Raw genomic sequence first — 20040 nt, 5'->3', positions numbered from 1 at the left:
TTTTCTGTATTAAACATATATTAATATAGTCAAACATACATTCAATACACCTTAGGCAAAGCATCCCGGAAATATATCTTTATCAATTCGGATGTTTTACATTTTATCCATTAATAGTTAAACCTGTGAAATATTGAGGCAGTTAAACAGTTTCAAGCCTCTTTACTTTTGAATGTAATACTCTCAGGTTCAGGGTTCTAGGGCTACCAGTTCGGAAGTTTCAATGAGTAGCACTTTTTTTTGCCTCCTCCAACAGATTTGCTCCTCCTCGCCCCCTGAACCTTCCCCCTTATTAAAACAACTCCCAAAAACCCTGCCGGTTTTAAAAGCCTCTTCCAAATGGACACGCTACAGGAAGCAGCACAGAGTGGCCGCCTACAACAAATTACAATTTTAACGCATCACCTCACAGTTTTACACCAGTGATGCCTGAAGAAACTTGAACCAGCAGCACCAACTTTTTCCTACGTTTGGATACTTTTTTTTTAAACACTCCCTTATTATCATCAGACAAAAATGACAGTCAGGACTATGTTACAAGTTCTGTCGACCATGCAATATTCTATATAAGTGCTTTACTGAGGAGGAAGACTACAGATTTGCAAACCTTCACCTGTTAACGTGAGGGAGACTTCATGCACGTTTTCTCTCAAGTTCCCCCAAGAAATTCGTGCTCAGAAAGTTCCTGCAGTTGCTGCCCTGCCAACGGAGTCTGCTCTGATCCGCATCCATCCTAAAGGACCCCAGAGATGTCATCTCCAAGTAGTTGCTTCAAGGTAGGGCTAATGAATCCTCATTTTGATCCACATCTGTACTCCCATAGGCGACTCTGTCTTACATAGACACCAGCACTGTTCCTTACTGTAGTAAACTCTGCGTTGATCTGTAGAATGAATGGAGTCATGCAGTGATCACACTGAACCATACACTGTCTGATTTCACTGATTTTTTTAAAACCTACACCTCACATTACATTACACAGTGTGTCCTTGTATCCCGTAGCAGTAACAGTCCATAACTGCACTATTTCCCCTCCTTACAGAGTACAGATTCACAAGGCGCGCGAGCTGAACATGCACAGCTGATGTTGCGCGCGCGCTCCCGTTTAACTGTGGCCACGGGTTGCCAGGTTTCAAAACTTCAATACGTTTAACCTGGAGGTTCTTTAAAAAGTCGTGTGGTGTAAAATTCAAAAATCAATTAAATCATATGTGAATCAACAAAGTGCTGATTTCGTGTTTAGTTCAAGAGTTCGTGCTTAGTTTTAATAAATTGTAAATAAACTTAACACGATGGAGTTCAACACCTTAAGAATTGTTGGAACATGAATCCGTTTTTTTTTTTCAGCAATCCAATGCTGACGAAAATATATTATTGTAAAAAGTTAAAAGTTTTTTTCCCATAGTTAAGAATATTACGCAATATTTCTTAAAATATAGAAATAAGGGGAAAAAAACAATCTGGCAACACAGTTTCTCGATGACGTTTAGCTCAGAGGAGTATATTTATTTGGTCTGGGTTTAAACGAGCACATTAACCACGCTTAGGTTTTTAATTTTAATTAAGGTTAGGGTTAGGGTTTACTACATTTTAAAATAACCCATAAAAGAGCAAAAGAAAGAAGCCTGATGCGCATGCGTAATTTGATTTTTTTTAAACGTGACGTCATGGATTTGCTTCCTTTTTTTTCTTTAGTAGTAGTAGGTTTGCATAGCAACGAGCTGAAATGTCTCACAGTAATGGCGTCAGCTTTTATGCTTCATTCATCTCAGTACTAGTGAATTTTTGTCTTTAGACCTTGAAACTTCATATCACTCATTGATGCATGTTATTGCAAGCCTTTGTGATTTGGTTGGCTCAGGCACTAATGATCCACTTTTGGATTATTAATTTAAAATGATATAAAAGCTAATTAATTAACTTTGTTAAGGGGTGGGGGGTGGGGGGGTGTCATCGGTTTTTGAGAGAAAGGCCAAAACCCCTGAACACAACCATTTCCAAAATCTCTCAGTTACATGTTCATAATAATCATTAGTGCAGTGATGTTAAAATGCATCTGTAATCATGGTGTGTTACAGGAATCCTAAAGAGCATCTATGATTATTAGCTTGTGAGCTTATTGCCCCTAACAGTCACCTTATCAAAGTGATCATTTGGGCGGCGACCTGGAAAAGTCCTTGAACCATCACACTTAACACATAGATAATTATATTACAACAACGATTACCCTTTACTTGTGATTAGGTCACAATATCAATCGGCATTCAACCATGATCTCTTGAGTTGTATGGCTGAAATGGCCCCATTTACAATTCAGTGGCTCCTCATGCATCCATGGCTTTCCTTAAAGGTGTATGACTGAGTTAAAAGTGCTTCTGAAAGTACACCACGCCTGTTCCTTATTAGTACAGTGGAAAGAGTTTGAGGGAGCATAGATGAGAGCAGCACTAAGCCAGACAGGAGAAGTCAATGGCTGGGCAAAGTTCCAGAGCTAGGCAAATAATGCATGTGCTAGTAGTCTGAGCATTCATTTAAAACATGTCTATGGCAATGTGCCTACTCTCGCCAGTGAAGTGGTTGTTTGATCAATTACAGCTAATTTGATTTAATTTGATTGGATGCAATAATTAAACAATGACTAAACTAATTTGAACACATTGCCAGAACTATAATTATAGTTATGTATCAACAAAAATATTGTCAGTCAGCAATGACATCTGGACTTGGAAGATTTGTTATTCATACCGTCATAAATCTGAAAAAACTTGGTATTCTTGGTATATACAATACATCCTAGGACAGACTAAAACACTGTCTGCACTTGGACAAAATGAAATAAGAAAACAATGTCCTTGCTGTCATCTGACAGTCATCTGGTACTGAACACAGTGCTTTGATTTTGATAAAAAATGCTTTTAAGAACAGTTTTGTTATTGTAGATAAGAAATCATTTGTCGTTAAGGCAAAGTAGAATTGATTTGTATCCCACAGTCATAATGTCTTCTGGAATGATGAGTTCGAATACATTTTTCTGTTGTTTTTCACAAATCTTCCAGGATATCAGAAGCAGACCTGCTAAGAAGCACAATGACGGTTGTTTGTAGCTTTACTCTCACTTGTTTTCCAACTTGGGAGCCTGCTCAAAAGCCATGAAAAGATGAATGATGAGAACGATAAATGACTGTATAGTAAAGTTTTATTGTCAGCATAATTACAACCACTCAAATGTATTACAAACATGATTAAAACCTATATGGAGTCGAAGTTATATGGGGCGTTTACAATATTAAATTGGCCACAGCAGATCTCAGCATTGCACTGTGTGGGAAAATCAGTCCTAGAGAAGAGTTCATTGGGTTTAGAAGATATTACACAGATATTACCATAGAAACCAATTTTGTTGTTCTTTCTAAATTAAACAACAAAATAAGCTTAGATGGTATAGACTTCTATATACTTCTGATACTGTATGTGATGATATTTCATGTAAGTAAAGCACTGCTCAGGTAAAACTGTACATGTAAAACAGTGCTGCACTTAGGCTGTAGTTTTAGCGATCCTCCGCTGAATAATTATCTTCTGCCACTGGGATTCCCCTATACTTTCCCACACACTTCCTGCCATAAATGAACTGTGGGTTAATTCTTCTTAAAAAAACTTTATCCCAAAGAGGCTATTGTAAGTCTGAAGGAAATTCCACATCACATTTGTCTATGAATCCACCATATCTGTAAACGTGCACGAAAAAGAAGCATACTTTAGCAGTCTGATGAACACTTTCTGATCGTGCACTGATTGATGAGAACAGTGCACTTTTTTTTTCTACAGCTAGAGGCAAAAAGTGACACAGAGTTTGAGTTGTGCAGTGCAGCTTTACTGTAGCTGCAGTGTAGTGTTTCATCTACGTTTGAAGCCGGTGTTTAAGTTTTCCCCACTGAGAATGATTTAACTTTCCAGCTCTCTTGCTTTGCGACCCCTCCCTTAAGGCTCTTCGGCTCTCCTGGAACACCGCCAGCTCTGGGAAAGCAATGCTACATACGTGCACGTACAGGCTATGACAATAAATGTAACAGTGTTACATCCAGCGATTTTTGCTTTTGATGCACTAGGGGGTGGAACTGAAACTTTTCTCAAATGAACTATCTACTTAACCATCTACTTAAAGCATTGCCTTCTGGTCACATAATAGATAAAAATCTCAGCGAGTAGGGTGCTGCACCATCCAGGTCAAGGGGACATGTCAATCACTCAGAGTTAATCAACATCAGCAGTGATTTCATCCACAGAGGACTGTGTTACTTTCAATATCACTTACTCCCTTAATTAATCCCTGTAAGCATTGAGCCATGGGACATGCAGGCAGTTGCAGCACTTTTAAATGAGCACTGGGGTTCACCTAGAGTTTATGATGGAAAGAAAGGGCTGTGAAACCCACATAACAGCTCTGGCTTTTCAGACATTAACGCTGCATGTGTCGCCGTCTAAGGTGGAGTCTGGAAGGTCTAGAGCGTCAACACCCAGGGTCTTGTAAACATGATGACCTAAAAGACCATAGCATGTGCCAGTTAAGTGAACTCCATGCAACAGTCCCCCTTACCAGCTCTACTTCTGCAAAGCTAGCTGTGTCACTCAAACTACAAGGGAAAAGAATACCCAGATCTGTGTGTTGAGAGTGGATTATTCAAATAGGTCTTCCCCTGAAATAATAATACAAAGGGTCTTTAGCATTCAAATGATCTGATATTCACTGCTCGTGTCTTCCCACAGAGATATAAACAGATGATGTCAGGAGGGTGGTGCCCTGCAACAGTGTCTGCCAAGCAGATGGGAAACTGCATCAGTTTGGAAACTTGGAACAAATGCCTATGGAACACATTCAAATTTTGAAATAGTGAAAGGAGGAGGGGGGGGATGTCCGACTGTCTGAAATATTCGACTGCTTTTGTTGTAGATGGAAAGGCTTGGGTGATTTTAAAAATATATGATGGGCAAGGCAAAATAATTATCCCAATCTTACAAATGCTGCCAGCTTCCAACCTGTTCCTCAGTAATCCTACATGAATTCATAGTAAAATTACCTAACCACCAACCCTTTATCATTTTCAGATGAAATGTGATAACCTGATCACCTACCTGAGGATTACTGGGACAACGCTGTTTGGTGTCTCGCTGCTAGTGGGAATCTCTACTGCCTACATCATGGGCTACCAGTTCTTCACGACTACAGGCAATTACCTGTCCTTTGGTCTTTACGGAGCCATTTTGGTCATTCACCTCATCATCCAGAGTTTGTTTGCTCTGTTAGAACACAGAAACATGCGGCGGTCCATGGGGACACCAATCAAACTCAACAAATCACTGGCACTTTGCATCGCTGCCTACCAGGAAGACCCCAATTACTTGAGAAAGTGCTTGATATCAGTTAAGAGGCTCACCTATCCAAACATCAAGGTCATTATGGTGATTGATGGGAATAGTGAAGACGACACCTACATGATGGACATCTTTAGGGACATAATGGGCCGGGAAAAGGCAGCCACCTATATCTGGAAAAATAACTACCACCAACTAGGGCCAGACGAGACCGAGGAGTCGTACACCGAGAGCCTGCAGCATGTCTCTCAGCTGGTGCTCACCAATAAGTGTGTGTGCATTATGCAGAAGTGGGGAGGAAAGAGGGAAGTCATGTACACAGCCTTCAAAGCCCTAGGGAAGAGTGTCGACTATGTGCAGGTGAGTCTCTGAAGTAACTTGGTCTTGCCAAGCTAAATATGGCACTTGTGGAACACAATGGTACTTTTGTGCACATTTAAAAACGTGCCGGTTTAATGTTTGTAGTATGGGGGTTAAGGGAAGTGACTGTGTATTTGACAGTGATGCTCTTCATTAGGGATCTGCATGAGCTGCCATATGCACACCTCGGGTCTTTCCAGAATGATTTACAACTGAAGTACACATGGTACAAATACATAGCACAGTTTCTTTATTTCTAAAGGGTTTTTTTTTTTTTTTGCTTTGGCTTAGAATGTCACCATTAATAAGTTCCTAGCTAAGGATTTACTGAGTACATTATTCATTTTTTAATGAAACATTCAGGGATTGTACTTGAACTTCTTCATATCAAGCCAAGAAATTCTATGGGATTACAAAAATAGGCCATAAGTTTATCCCTGTGATAATACAAAACAAAGGCATCTATGTTCAAGGAAAGCCAGTGTAGTGAAGCAAAATTCTGATTCTGGCTGTTCGCCTTCCTGAAAACCATGTCGCTAAGCAGGGAAATTAGACTGGTGAAAGAACATATTTCCTTGTCTGCTGTTTCCTACGCAGGTCATTATTGCAGGGACTCTTGGGGAACTTTTACAAATGGTGTGATTTTGTCTACTTGCCACCTGGTTCTAATGAAATGTCTGACCTCTGCTCCATGTGGACAGGCATAATTGCATTTAGCCTATCACCAATCTGTCAGAGCTGACTACCAAAGTGGGCTTTTCCCTAACTGTGAGGTCTAGATAGATGATCTGACTTTGAGTTTCAGCAGGATAAACAGTTCATGGTCTCTGCGTAATGGCTTGCTTGTTGAATGGGGCATTTCAACCACTGGGTTATATCACTTTTAATCTTTGACTGCACATGAAATGAAAGACTAATGAAAGAGTAATGAAAAAAATGTCTCATTGTTATGAACCAGAGAGAGAGAGAATAAATGACATCGCTTACGAGTGATGAAACATAATGCACTACATGATATCCAATGAGTTTGATAATAAATGTGCAGAAAATCAGCATGATCCAGGACAGTCACATAATCCTTGCTCAATTCATAGTTAAAGGATTTTGAACTGATCTTAAATATTGAATGATTGATGTTAAAAGAGTATTTTTTCTAACAGCATACTGTGTATGCTATATTATAAGAAGGTGGAAATTTGTGTAATTATCTTTTGATACCCCCATAGTGACTGTAAATGCTTTTAATTGATTAGTGTACATGCTTTTCAATTCTGAATGCTGGATATTTCATGTACAAAAGTTAGATCATATAATCTGCTTTTAAAAACATCAGTTATCAAAGTAACTAATGGCCTGGTAACTAATGCAGCTCCAAGAGGTTTTGTCTTGGTGTTAAGTTTTTTGAAATACTAAGTCATCCTGACTCCACCAACATCCCTGCATGCCTATTCATGTTTAGTCCATTTTCAGTGGGCTAAAAGCATAATCATGCCCAATAAAGTCATGAAAGAAAGGCTTTTAGCACCAACACAAAGGCCATTTGTCTATATGAATTTCAGAAAATCTGCAGGCTAAAGATGCCAAAAACCCTTCATATCTACAGCCATCAGTGCAATCTGTAAACTTGCATGAGACTTCTGCACAGAAGAATTGTTGTATGTGTGTGTGGAAATGACGTGTTTGAAAGATGTAGCATCCCAAAGTGTGTTTGTTAGCAGTAATATAGTCAGTACCCCAGGCAGGGGACAAACAAGGGGAGACATTGCAATCTAAGGCATATCCTTAATCAAGGAGCAGCCGACCAGGCTAAGAGCAAAACCAGAGAAAATCAGAAGGTAACGAGGAAGAACAGCTGAGATTCACCATGCGCACTAAAACACATTTTAATTACACAAAGCTGGCAGGGTTAACAAACAACAGGTGAAGCTATCTATCTATCTATCTATCTATCTATCTATCTATCTATCTATCTATCTATCTATCTATCTATCTATCTATCTATCTATCTAACCACTCTGTAGCTCAATATTATGATAGACAATACTGATGACAAAAAATGGTTTATGCTAAAAAAAAAAGATGATTATTATAAATAAAGAATGTTCATGGTTTGTGTGGTTTCTAAACTGTGTGTATGGCTTGCTCTGTGTTTGCAGGTGTGCGACTCGGACACTATGCTGGACCCTGCCTGTTCAGTGGAGATGGTGAAGGTTCTAGAGGAAGACCCCATGGTGGGGGGAGTTGGTGGAGATGTACAGGTACCTTGGCTTTCAAAAGTCTAGAAATTACTTCTAAAGTATGAGTATTACCCACCCCGTTAGGTTGAAATGCTTTGCAAAATTGGACACATAAGTACTGTATATAGGTGTTTTTCAACCGACTTCATGCTTAGAAAATAGGGTTCTTCTTTTTTAAACTGTTCATTTAGTTTATTTCAGTAAATGGTTTCACTTAGAATGACATCTGTTAAACAAACTCTGTTGTAAGGATGCCTCCAGAACATGAGAGCATGTAAATTAGTTAAATCATGTGTTTCAGAGCAGGAAAAACACTAAAATATGCAGCACATGAGGTACTCCAGGACCAGCATTGTTCAAACCTCTATATTTATTACACATGTATTATATTACTTAAAATATACAACCAGAAGTGTTTAGAAAATAACTAATCACATATAACAACTCAGCAGCTCTGGATTAATTCAGCTGCTTTCTAATGCTTTTTGAAGATTTTTTTGATTGGTGTATGTTAGAGTTTAAAAGGCTAGACTGTAGATTTATTTACCTTTCTTGGTTTCAAAAAAACATCTGTATCCACACACCAAGGATTCTTTCTTATATCTGAAATGTATATTGAGCATCCCATACAGATTCTTATGACGATCCTCACAGTCCTGCAGGTTTCCTGTGTTAACTGTCCCTATTTGATTTCTGTGTATTGTTTTTCCATATGTGAAGTGTAATCAGGATGCTCAAATAGCAATTCTACTAATCAGTTACCAATATCTTTTCTCACATGTTCCCTTTTTTATCCCTGTATCTCTGTAGATTCTGAACAAATATGAATCATGGGTGTCCTTCCTGAGCAGCGTACGCTATTGGATGGCCTTTAACATTGAGCGAGCCTGCCAGTCCTATTTTGGCTGCGTGCAGTGTATCAGCGGCCCTTTGGGAATGTACAGGAACTCTCTACTCCATGAGTTTCTGGAGGACTGGTACAATCAAACTTTCATGGGAAGCCACTGCAGCTTCGGTGATGACCGACATCTCACAAATCGCGTGCTAAGCCTTGGCTACGCTACTAAATACACAGCACGCTCCAAGTGCCTGACCGAGACTCCTATCACGTACCTGCGCTGGCTCAACCAGCAAACGCGCTGGAGCAAGTCATACTTCCGAGAGTGGCTCTACAACTCCATGTGGTTCCACAAGCACCATCTGTGGATGACCTATGAGGCCGTTATAACCGGCTTCTTCCCTTTCTTTCTTATCGCCACGGCCATCCAGCTCTTCTACCATGGTCGCATCTGGAACATTCTTCTCTTCCTACTGATTGTACAGGCTGTTGCGCTCATCAAGTCCTCATTTGCCGGTTTTTTGCGAGGCAACATAGTTATGGTCTTTATGTCTTTCTACTCAGTGTTATACATGTCCAGTCTTCTACCAGCAAAGATGTTTGCCATCGCCACAATAAACAAGTCTGGTTGGGGTACTTCTGGGAGGAAGACTATAGTCACAAACTTCATTGGCCTCATCCCTATCACAATCTGGTTCACAATTCTTTTTATCGGCATTCTGTATACCATTGCCCAAGAGACGCGAAATCCTTTTTCAGATTCTGAAAAGATAGTCTTAATAATCGGTGCAATAGTATATGCCAGCTATTGGACCGTGTTTTTGACTTTGTACATGGTTCTCATAGCAAAGTGTGGCAAAAGGAAGAAAGATCAGCAGTATGACATGGTGCTCGATGTCTGAAGTGCCTCACTGTGTTGTTCCTCCCTTATCAAAGTTTACATTGTGAACAGACTCTGCTATTGTTTCTCCATAGGTGACAGAAAAAGACTCCCATCAAAGAGAGCTACTCTTGCTGCTGTGACTTGATACCAAGGACATTTCTTTTAAAAAATAATAAGGAAACCCCAAAAACCCGAAACGAGGTTTAAACTGTTGAGCATTAATTTTATACTCTTTCCAAAAACCACCAACGAAACTTTCTTTTCCTTTTTATCCATGAAACTGATGTTTATTTTCTATGCACTTTTTATATCTTTCTTTCTTTCATCGGACAAAGAAATGCTTGACAAAGAACTCAATGAACAAATACCTCAGTGGTTATGTTTGCATTGTGTGATTGACTGGGATGCAGTCAAGGCTCATTCTTTTAAAATAATTTATTGTGTGTGTTTTTTTTTTTAAACCTTGTTTTATATATAAAAATAAATGTAAACTTTTTTTTTAATGAAGGCCAAACAGAATGTGTTGGCCATGCTGTATTTTGTATTTGCATATTGTATTTCTTTTCCTTTTATATAGACAAGTTTATTTTTACTTAGCCATGAAAGATTCTTTATTTTCAGTCATAAATATATGAGAAAATGCATTGTGCATTTAACTGTTATTACAATGAATTGTGCATCCGACCAAAAAATGTGAAGCTGGGTTTCGTGTTTGCATTGATGACAATGAAATGCAATTCTAATAACAAGTGATTTATAAGGAAGAAGAGTAACCTGTGTTATTGAAAAAAAAGTATTACCTGACAAGAAAACCAGCATATTTATAAAAAAAAAAACAATCTGTGGTTCATTGTTTTTGTATCTGATTTATTGTATTTTTGTATGCATATTTGGCCTGTCAACTGTTATGAAGACTGATCAACAATCCAACACATTTCAGACAAAGTATTTGCACACGGATATACACACACGGATTGCTAAACGTCCACAATCGAACGGCATGTCTCTTCATTGGGGTAGCACCATGACTTTTTCTTCAATGTGATGTGTTTATTATTTATGATTTAAATGAGCCTATTGACAAGTATCTAATAACGCTGATGCTGATATGAGACATGAAATACTAGATGTGATGTCAAATGAAATGACCTGTAAACTCAGTTACAGGCATGTCTTTAGACAATTTCTAAGCTCAAGAGCAAATGGATCAACTGAGGGCTGGAATTAAAAATTGACTATGAAATGATTTTCTAGATAATTTCTATCTAATTATGCCAAATGTTATGTAGGCAGTATTATTATAAAGCACTTTTTGTGTTTGTGCCAAATTGAAAACTTTCTAACTATGCATACACAATGTGTTTTTGTTTGTTTCCTTTGTAAACATGTTTTTAAAATAAAATAAAATACATTGACCATGATGGTAAATGGTGTTTCTTTCATTCATAGATGAAGAAAGTATGATCTTTGAAGAAAGTATTATAATCTGTTTAGCCAGCATGAAGGGGATTTCCTTTAGTGTTGCACACAGGGACCTTGTGATCTCACCAGTGATGAGAAGGAGAACAGAAAGCTTTATCTCATACTACATCATGATTTCCATGGTGAAGTGTGTTTACAATATACAAAGAGGGTGGAGTGGAAGAAACTAAAAAAATTTGGGTCAAGACATCAACAATTTCTCATAAATGAAATTGTCTTATAAAACAACGCTGTTGACTATAAAGTGTTGATTCATTTTCTACAGCTCTGACAGTAGTCCTGTTTGCATGGTTTATTTATATATACAGTATATGAGTGTTTCTATAGCAACAGCTAAGGCAGGAACCTGTACAGCAGATGCTCCACATAAAAACAAGATTTAAACTATGTGTAATTGCTGGAACATTTTCCTGAGGTGTTTATATAGCTTTTTTGGAAGGAGTGTAACTTGTCAGGACTTTATAACAGTTTTTCAACATAGAAACATCGTCTGGACAGAGGGATTTGCACTCACCTCAAGCTGCTTTCTTTCTTTCTTTCTTTCTTTCTTTCTTTCATTTACTTTAAGAGAGAGAAACATGGAGGAATAAGATGATAAAAACTTATAGATCAATGCTAAATGAATAGTATAACAGTTCATTCTTTAATAAATAAAAAGGTTTTTTAAATAATGTTAGCGAATTGCTGCGGTATAAGGAGAATACAACACTTCAGGATGTGTTATTATAGGAACATTAAAAATTGCAGGTTTGATTTGGGATTTGCTTTATGGCAGGCCACATCACACCACTCTGCTGACTGATTATTTCCTAACAGTACACCCTGACATGTTTTACTGCTTAAATATCAGGAGCCACATGTGAAATGTTTACATTAACCTCTAAAATTGGGTGATGTCATCTGTCTAAGTGTCCATGCATAAGTCCATATTTTTTTTATAAATGATCTTTGAGAGTATCTTAAAAGTTAGAACCAAACTACCAAAATGTGTCCACAAGCAGGACATGTAACAGGAAGCTGCTAAATTTAGGAAGCTATCTAATTCAGTATGCAGCAGAATCCCTTTCCCAGAACATTTATTATCTTGGCAAGCACACTGTCTGTACTCGAAGACTTTTACAAGCAGCTCCAGGTAGAACAGGATTCAGAGTAAAAGTGGTCAGAGTACACAAAGCAAAAATGTTACTTTGCTATTGTATTATTATAGAGATTTTTCTCTTTGCATAGCCCATTGCTTCTTCTAAAACAAATAAAATGAAATACAGCCTAATAGCTAACGCCTGGAGCAGGTGTGTCTAGCACTTATAACTTACAACCTTTTGACAACTGTTGCAAAGTTAATAAACATTAGAGGAAGAGCATGTGGGACAAAACCAACAACAAATTTCCTGTAAATGATCTGTGTTTTCTTCTGTGAGAAAGCATGGATGCTGACTGTCAAACAACAGCAGCCTGAAGCACTGTTAGCTGCTAAACGTAACAGTCAGTGGAAATGAGTTTGGCTCGTCTTGGTCTTCATTGTGCCCAGTGTCGTTGGCAAACTTGTGGACAGACACATTGATACAGCTAATGCATTGCCGTATGGAGCTCTGACTGATGCCACAGTCTCTTAAAGACACATGTAAGGCTAAGTACTTGGTTTGGTACTGGGCAAACAGAAATCTATGCATTTTTCTTTTCTCATTTCCTTGCCATGCATATCTATGAACAAAAATGTTTTATGTCATGCAGGGAGTGTAGATTTTTTTTTTCTTTTAAAGAAAGCCTTATGCCATAAACATAACTTCAGTAATTTAAATGCAGAGTGGTTTAATGAGACAAAATTGTGCAATCAAATGTTGGAAAGAAGGATGGCAAGATTTTTTTCCCCCTATGACGCTAGTACTGATGCCTTTTGGAGCAATTTCCCTTTTGAGAAATGCCTGCAGGCTTGCTTCAATTTTAGATTTGGCCACTATTATTAACTTCTAGCAGTGCCATAGGTCTGCTTTACTGCAATGATGTCTGAATGCGAAGAGAAGCTGGAAGTTTCTTTTGTGTAAAAGAGTGTGAGGTAATGCATAGGCAGGTCTGATAGTTTCTTATGTAGATAAAGGTTTGATCTAAGTGCTAAATCAGCTTAGGTGCCAAACCGCCTAGTCTTAAGGGAGAAATTCACTAAATATGGGTATTTTCTGTTTTAACTCTTCTGAAACCTGCAGTATGACTCAGTGTCCACTTTCATTATAGAAAAATTAGAGGAAGAACAAAACTAATGCAATTTTCCACCATAATTTTACCATCTTTAGTAAAAGCTTTTTCAGATCACTGTGGATCCAGGGTATAGCGCAGGAGAATACACCCTGGAGGGAATGGTATTCACACCTGTAGGCAATTCAATGTAGCCAATAAATTAATATAGTTGTCTAACTATACTTCTAAACAGTATGAGGAAACCAGACATCTTGGAGGAAACCCATGTGGAACTCCTCACAGACAGTAACCTGAGTTCAGGATTGAACTGCTGACCCTGGATAGACATAGAGAATAACCACTTTATCGATGTAGTATCTACCTAAAAAAACTTTATGGTATAAAATCTCTGGCACCTTGAAATGATGGCATTCTATCTAAAAGTTATTTTAGTAATTTTAAGGCATTCATTCATAAATGTCAGTAGGGTTATAGCAGATACAGCCTTTTAACCTAAACGTTCCCAGACTTTTAAGTAATATCTTGTGTCAGGTTTCTCACATATTCAGTATCACATAAGTAAGGAATTAAACAGGACAAGAGTATTAAACAATCAATGAACTGGAAATCTGATACTGCAGTATAGTTACTGTTATCAACCAAAAGTTTTCCTATAACAGCACATCCCAAACTGATTTATTCTCTTATACCATAGCTATTTGCAAATAATCATGAACTTTTTTACTGTATAAAGTTATGCTTAAAGTTGTTGAACAGCCACAAAACAGCTTCCTATTATCCATAGTGGAAAACCTATTGACTGTTACGAAGACTCCTTCAATAAATGTTAAAGCTCCTACATCTTGCAGCAGCTGCAAAACATTTGTTTCAAAAGGTCTTGGTTAATGCTTTAAGGTCAATAGTTTTTTTTTTTTTATGTTGACGGAGACCACTCTGGTGGTCATGTAACATTAATTAATATAGTGTTAATTAACTGAGTTAAGAATACACTTTAATCAGCAGGAGACATTGTCAGCATGAAACCACACCCTCAGACTCAGACACTGGTTTTATATGATTCACGGTTGGCATGGATAAAGGAGTGAGTACTCCTTTAATCATTACACATGTGTGTGTGTTTAATTTTAATTGTTTCATTGTTTAGCCTGAAAGGAGCAGACTCACACGGAGACGCCCATCTTGCTTTCCTGCTCACAACAATTATTTGCTTTCATCATTGGCCCCTTTCTTGTGAATCAGAGCTTTTTTTTAACATGGTTGATAAAGTAGCACATGTAAACTGGGGTTTCCTAGACCATTAATACAGCACACACACTTGAGTAGCCACCTAGCAGGTTTCTAATGACAGTCATGAGTCTGCAACAGCTGGGATCTGCATTTGAAAGAGTAGGGAGTCACAGCTTCCACAGGGTCACTCAAAACACACACCCCTGACCCATAGTCCCCTATTGAGGTTTAACACATTATTCAGCTACATGGTACATCAAAGCAGGTTACAGCAAAATACAGTGTGTGAAATTATGCGCTCCAACACCCAAAGGTGTTACGAAGTCGGGGTGGTCTCTTAGGCTTAGGTGGCCGAACAAATGTGCCTGATGATGAAGGGATTTCTTTCTGTCTACATCAAGCAGACATCTCTCCCTGATGCTGCCAGACAAGGGGACGTTTTCACAATTAGGTTAAATTTAGTAATTAGGGGTTAAATATAGTGTGTCTGAAGCTGTAACATGAGGAGGGGGGGTTAAATTAGCCAGGATAAATCACCCAAGGTCAGACATGCAAATCAGCAATCTCAGAACTGCAAGACTTCAAGAGTGTATCTGTACTTCCAATGCTGACAGCTTTGACGCACAGCAATAAATCACTCATTACAACAAGCCTCTTGCAATGTCCCATCAGATTGCCTTTTCTTTTGCCCAGATGTGTTTATTCTGTGAATGTGTTGTATTTCCAGTAATCATTTATGAGCAGAATCAAGCTTATAATGCAAACATGATGTCATTGGTTGTATAGGAAAAGACAAGCATGCAGAAACACACACGTGTAAGGACCACACAGGAATAAATAACTATTGATGACTGAAAACTGGATAAATGTTAGGGATAAATAGTAACTTTAAACTATATCATTTTTATTCTATGTTTCTATACTTCTGTAAAGCTGCTTTGAGACAATGTCCATTGTTAAAAGCGCTATACAAATAAATTGAATTGAACAAAAATTAATTGGAAAATGTACTTTTTTTTAAAAAATGGGGGGAAATGGTCCCAACCTTTGGCCAACCTAAGCCACCAGATCCCATTGGTATAGGTTCTACAATCTCTGGAAGTCTCCAGAAGTTAACGTGATTTCCTCAGTTGGTGTTGAGATGGTGGTGGAGAGTGCTATCTAACACATCAGTCTATAATCTCTCATAGGTGTTCCACTGAGTGCAGACCTGATGGCCATGGCATATAATTTATTGAGTTGGCTTTTTCTTATTCTAGTTGATTAGTGACTCTAGTGCCCCCTCTAGCATTATGACACACACATAAGTCATTAATTACATTTGTATAAAAATGCATTACTTAAATTGCATAACAATGCTGACACAAAAGGACATATTCTAAGCCCCTTGACACTGTATAACAGACTTATGACACAATAATGACTTTTTTCTACAGTTAGTAGGACAGTGGAATCACTCAATAAGACTCATTCATTCATAATAAGGACTTATGGGCTAACTGGTGGATGATTTACATAATCTAAGCCTAATAATGATCTGAAAAACATGTCATTAAAGAAAGAAAAACATACAATCGTTCATATGGTAAAGATTCCCGTAAGACAACATTAATTTAGCATTAATGGAAGAAATCGCGGGTATCTGCACTGTGTAAAGCTCAGTAAGTTTCCCACCATAGAAGTGCCTTCAAGAAATTTGTGGTTTCCAACTTCTTGGTAGCATGACAAGCACTTTTTGTCTTATTAATTTTAAAACCAAAGAAAAACAGAAGCTGGAAAAGAGAGGCTGATGAAGGGATGACTGATATAACTCATAGCAGGAACTAATTGGTTACAAGGATGTTCCACAACATTAAGTGCAACTAGAAATAGTTATGTAAGCATGATGTGGGATTCATTAAAAACTATATTTGTAATCATTAGTATAATGCTGTGGATAAAACACTTAATAAAATACTTCTGCATCACACCACAACATTGTTGATTTGTTTCCGATAAAAGCATGTCTCATTGTATATTTTTCCTTACTTATGACACGGTCGCTTAATGGTTCTTATTTTGCTCCTGTTTGGAGACTCTGAGTCCTGCCTCTGTCTCTCAGAGAGTTTCAAATATAAAGTTAATGTGAATTGTTGAAGAGATTTAAACTGTTGTACACTATGGTGAGAAGCCATGAGATTTAGAAAGTAGTTCTACAAACTCATCTACCCACAGGAAACAGATGCTAAATACAGTTTGAAGCATTCTTACATAGCGATACACATTTTTCTGTTGGTTAATTGATTATCATGGATTTTAATTCGTTTGCTTTAATCTGAATAGTTCACTGGCTAACAAGAAGTTTCTACTGAAATCACATGCTAATATTCTGTGAAAAAAAATCAATATTTTTGGCTTTGTTTTTCCAGACTGACTCAGTCCTGTTTTGGCAGCATGAGATGCGTTTTATTCCCCCATCCACAGACTTGGCCAGAAAATGTTGGACTTGTCAAAGCGGAAGATTAGAAGGGAAAGAGGGAGGAGGTGAGTCTTTGTGAAGAGTGTGGTGCCCACCATTGTTTTTCTTTTCTGAGTCTCTGCAGCCTGCTGACAATTATTACAAAGCTCAGTGTCCACTGAGGCTCTAAAAACTTCCTCAAAAGATCTAGCTCCACAGGTTTTCAGTAGGTTACAATTCGATTTGATTGATTTGTGAAAGGCTTGTTAATATTTAAGCAGCTTTTAAAATCATTGATCACACCATCAAGCACTTGTGCCATCCTTACTCTATCACTCATTCATTCCCCCATTCACATTCAGGTCAGGGTCTCGGCGTATCCTGGAGCCTATCCTGAATGAGCCACTAGTCCATCACCAATCCACCTACTGGTATGTTTTTGGAAGATTGAAGGAAACTGTACCCAGAGAACACACCCATATGAACAAGAGGAGAACATACAAAGAAACATTGAACAGAATATAACCAGGGCTCAGCATCAAATCGTAGAACCTGAAGCTGTGGGTAAAGAAAGAAAACTGCCTGCTGTGCCACTGTGCTACCTGTGATATAAAACATGATCAGTGAAAGTACAAAACTGTATCCCAGCAACAAGGCAATTTAGTACTATTTTTACTCAGAGTGTACACTTATGTAGGGGGCAACCAGTAACTAGGAATCCATTTGGGATTCAGTTCAACTTGAAGATGGGGAATTTTGGATAAAGAATACTAAATAAAACTAAATGTAAGTGACAATCTAACATTATTATTACATTATTATTGATGAATAAGTTTAAAGAAATCTGGAATATGAAACCTTGAAGGAAATCTCTTGAAGATGTGTAATGACTTCACAGCTTAACCCATAAGTCATTTGGAGGAAATATTCAAATAATCTCTTTTATACCAGAAGACAGTCTTGACTTAGAGATGCACAGCTCCTGAGTGTGATCTTATTTTGCTTTCCCACTACATTGAATTGCACATGTTTAATTCAAACACTCTCTCAATCAAGCTCTTAAGCCTCATTTCCTTGTATCACTTTTGTTATGTTCTGTTTCAACCTCAAACTGCAGTTCAGACTATTTGCTGGCTTATGAGATATCAGTATGTACCAAAGGCAGTATAGCGCCTAGAAAAAGTAAAGAAAAAGAAAGTTTCTAGAAAAGCGCCTGTTGTGTGAAGGGACTTTTCTGTGCTTCACTGATAATGTAAAAGGAGACGGGGAGATTGTAGGCCCACTTAAGTATTCCACCTCTTACTTATTAGCCAATTTCTAGATGAATGTGATAGTAAATTCCTGCTCTGCTCCTGCATGTGAGACTGGTAAACTGCAATATGTCTCTCAGGCATATCCTGCTCTGTCAGCATTCAGGACTAACCACAGGTGATCTATAGGGCAAATACGCCCCAGAGGGCCATTCGTATTACCCTGAGAGCTCCCAGTGATCCTGAAGGCTTGAACGTAGTAACGTATACACTGGCTAAGGCTAAATTACTGAAATTGTTATGCCATTATTTGCTAATGTAGAAAATTACTTTTGAGCTTGTGGAAATGGAGGAACTACTGGCTTAAAAGGTTAGAGCAATATTTTTGTTACACTTTGAATTGACGTGGCAAAATTACAAAAATTTCCTTACTGTTCAAAAACAACTTTACACACAGATTCTCCATACATTATAGCTTACATTCACGTAATGAGCTTCACAATTTTGAAACACTTTTCAACTCTCTCTCTCTCTTTGTTTCTGAACATGCATGTGCTTGTGTGAAAAGTATGAATACTGCAATTTAACGCAGTCTATGTGTTTGAACAGTTCTGCTTGATTCATAAGTAAAACTGAGTTAGGAGTCATTGTTATAGCAGTACAACTTTGCTGAAATCTAAAACCGAATGCATATATTTTTCTTAGTACTTTCATTTCTGATGCATTGTGTATTCACAAATGCAATTTCATTTTTACCCTACATCATTTTTTCAATTCTTTTGTTAGTATATTTGCCTAACAACCCAGAGCCATATGTTACAAACATTGTCCAAGGATCTACATATGGCCTGGAGCCAGATACAGTGCTGACAGGAGGAAAACACACATCTCAGCTAGCTTGTGAGTAGAAATCCCTGCCAAACGTCAAGTTCTTGTGATCAAAAGAAAACAAATGTCTGCAAAGTGCAAAGTGCTGGTTGACATTTGGAAACTTTTCATGTGACAGTTGCCTTCGTCAAAGACATTTAAGCTTTTTTTTATTTTCAAAGAATAATTTGGATACAACTCCTAAAATCAATGTGACTATTTTTTTAAAACAACTAAAAACTAAGGCAGCAATGAACTGGGTCTACTGTGCCAAGTAAAGAAAAAGTAATGACTTCTTCCATTCAGTGCGTAAGGCTGAAAATGCAACAAGCTTCTGATTTACAGCTGGGCTGAGATTACCCCATGGGACTTCTCTCTGCTCCGGATGCTGCACAAGCACAGGGACTTCCTGCGTGGTGCTCAGGACACAGCCGAGCCTTCATGCAGCGTGAAGAACAGCCGTCTGTTCCACCAGCGTCTCTGCCAGATTCGGTCATCGTCTATCCCCATCGTCACGCGGCACATGACCTCGTACCTACATCCGACATGCATGCTACATTCTTTTTTCACAGATGTTTGTGTGGGGCTTAGTATAATCGATTCAAAACACATGATTTAACGGGCACTCCCAGGCGTCTTAGTGTGAGCTTTGCGTCATTTTGGCCAAATAGGAATCGAAATAGGGTCAAGATACAAAACAGAAAACACATTCAGAGCTAGTCAAACACAACGTGACAAAACAAATCTGTCCTGAAAGTATCAAAAGAGCAATAAGATCCCACCCATATAACACTGCACTTGGAACTTAGAGCACATTACTTCGTTTAAACACTGATTTAAAAAGCATGTTGCTCTACAACTGTTGGAATTATCACAGACAGCTTTTTCAGATG

At 38.1% G+C, this 20040-nt stretch overlaps 1 protein-coding gene across 1 annotated transcript; it reads left to right on the top strand.

The window, feature by feature from the left end:
* The first annotated feature begins 310 nt into the window (after positions 1-310).
* has2 (hyaluronan synthase 2) lies at positions 311-11107 on the top strand. Its single transcript, XM_058399032.1, has 4 exons — positions 311-776; positions 5107-5733; positions 7890-7991; positions 8781-11107. Exons 1-4 carry the CDS (start codon positions 750-752, stop codon positions 9708-9710), a joined length of 1686 nt encoding a protein of 561 aa, XP_058255015.1. The 5' UTR covers positions 311-749; the 3' UTR covers positions 9711-11107.
* The last annotated feature ends 8933 nt before the right edge of the window (positions 11108-20040 follow it).

The sequence above is a fragment of the Hemibagrus wyckioides genome, linkage group LG01 (genome assembly GCF_019097595.1).
Source record: "Hemibagrus wyckioides isolate EC202008001 linkage group LG01, SWU_Hwy_1.0, whole genome shotgun sequence".
Taxonomy (NCBI): Eukaryota; Metazoa; Chordata; class Actinopteri; order Siluriformes; family Bagridae; genus Hemibagrus; species Hemibagrus wyckioides.
This window is presented reverse-complemented; position numbering and strand designations above follow the sequence as displayed.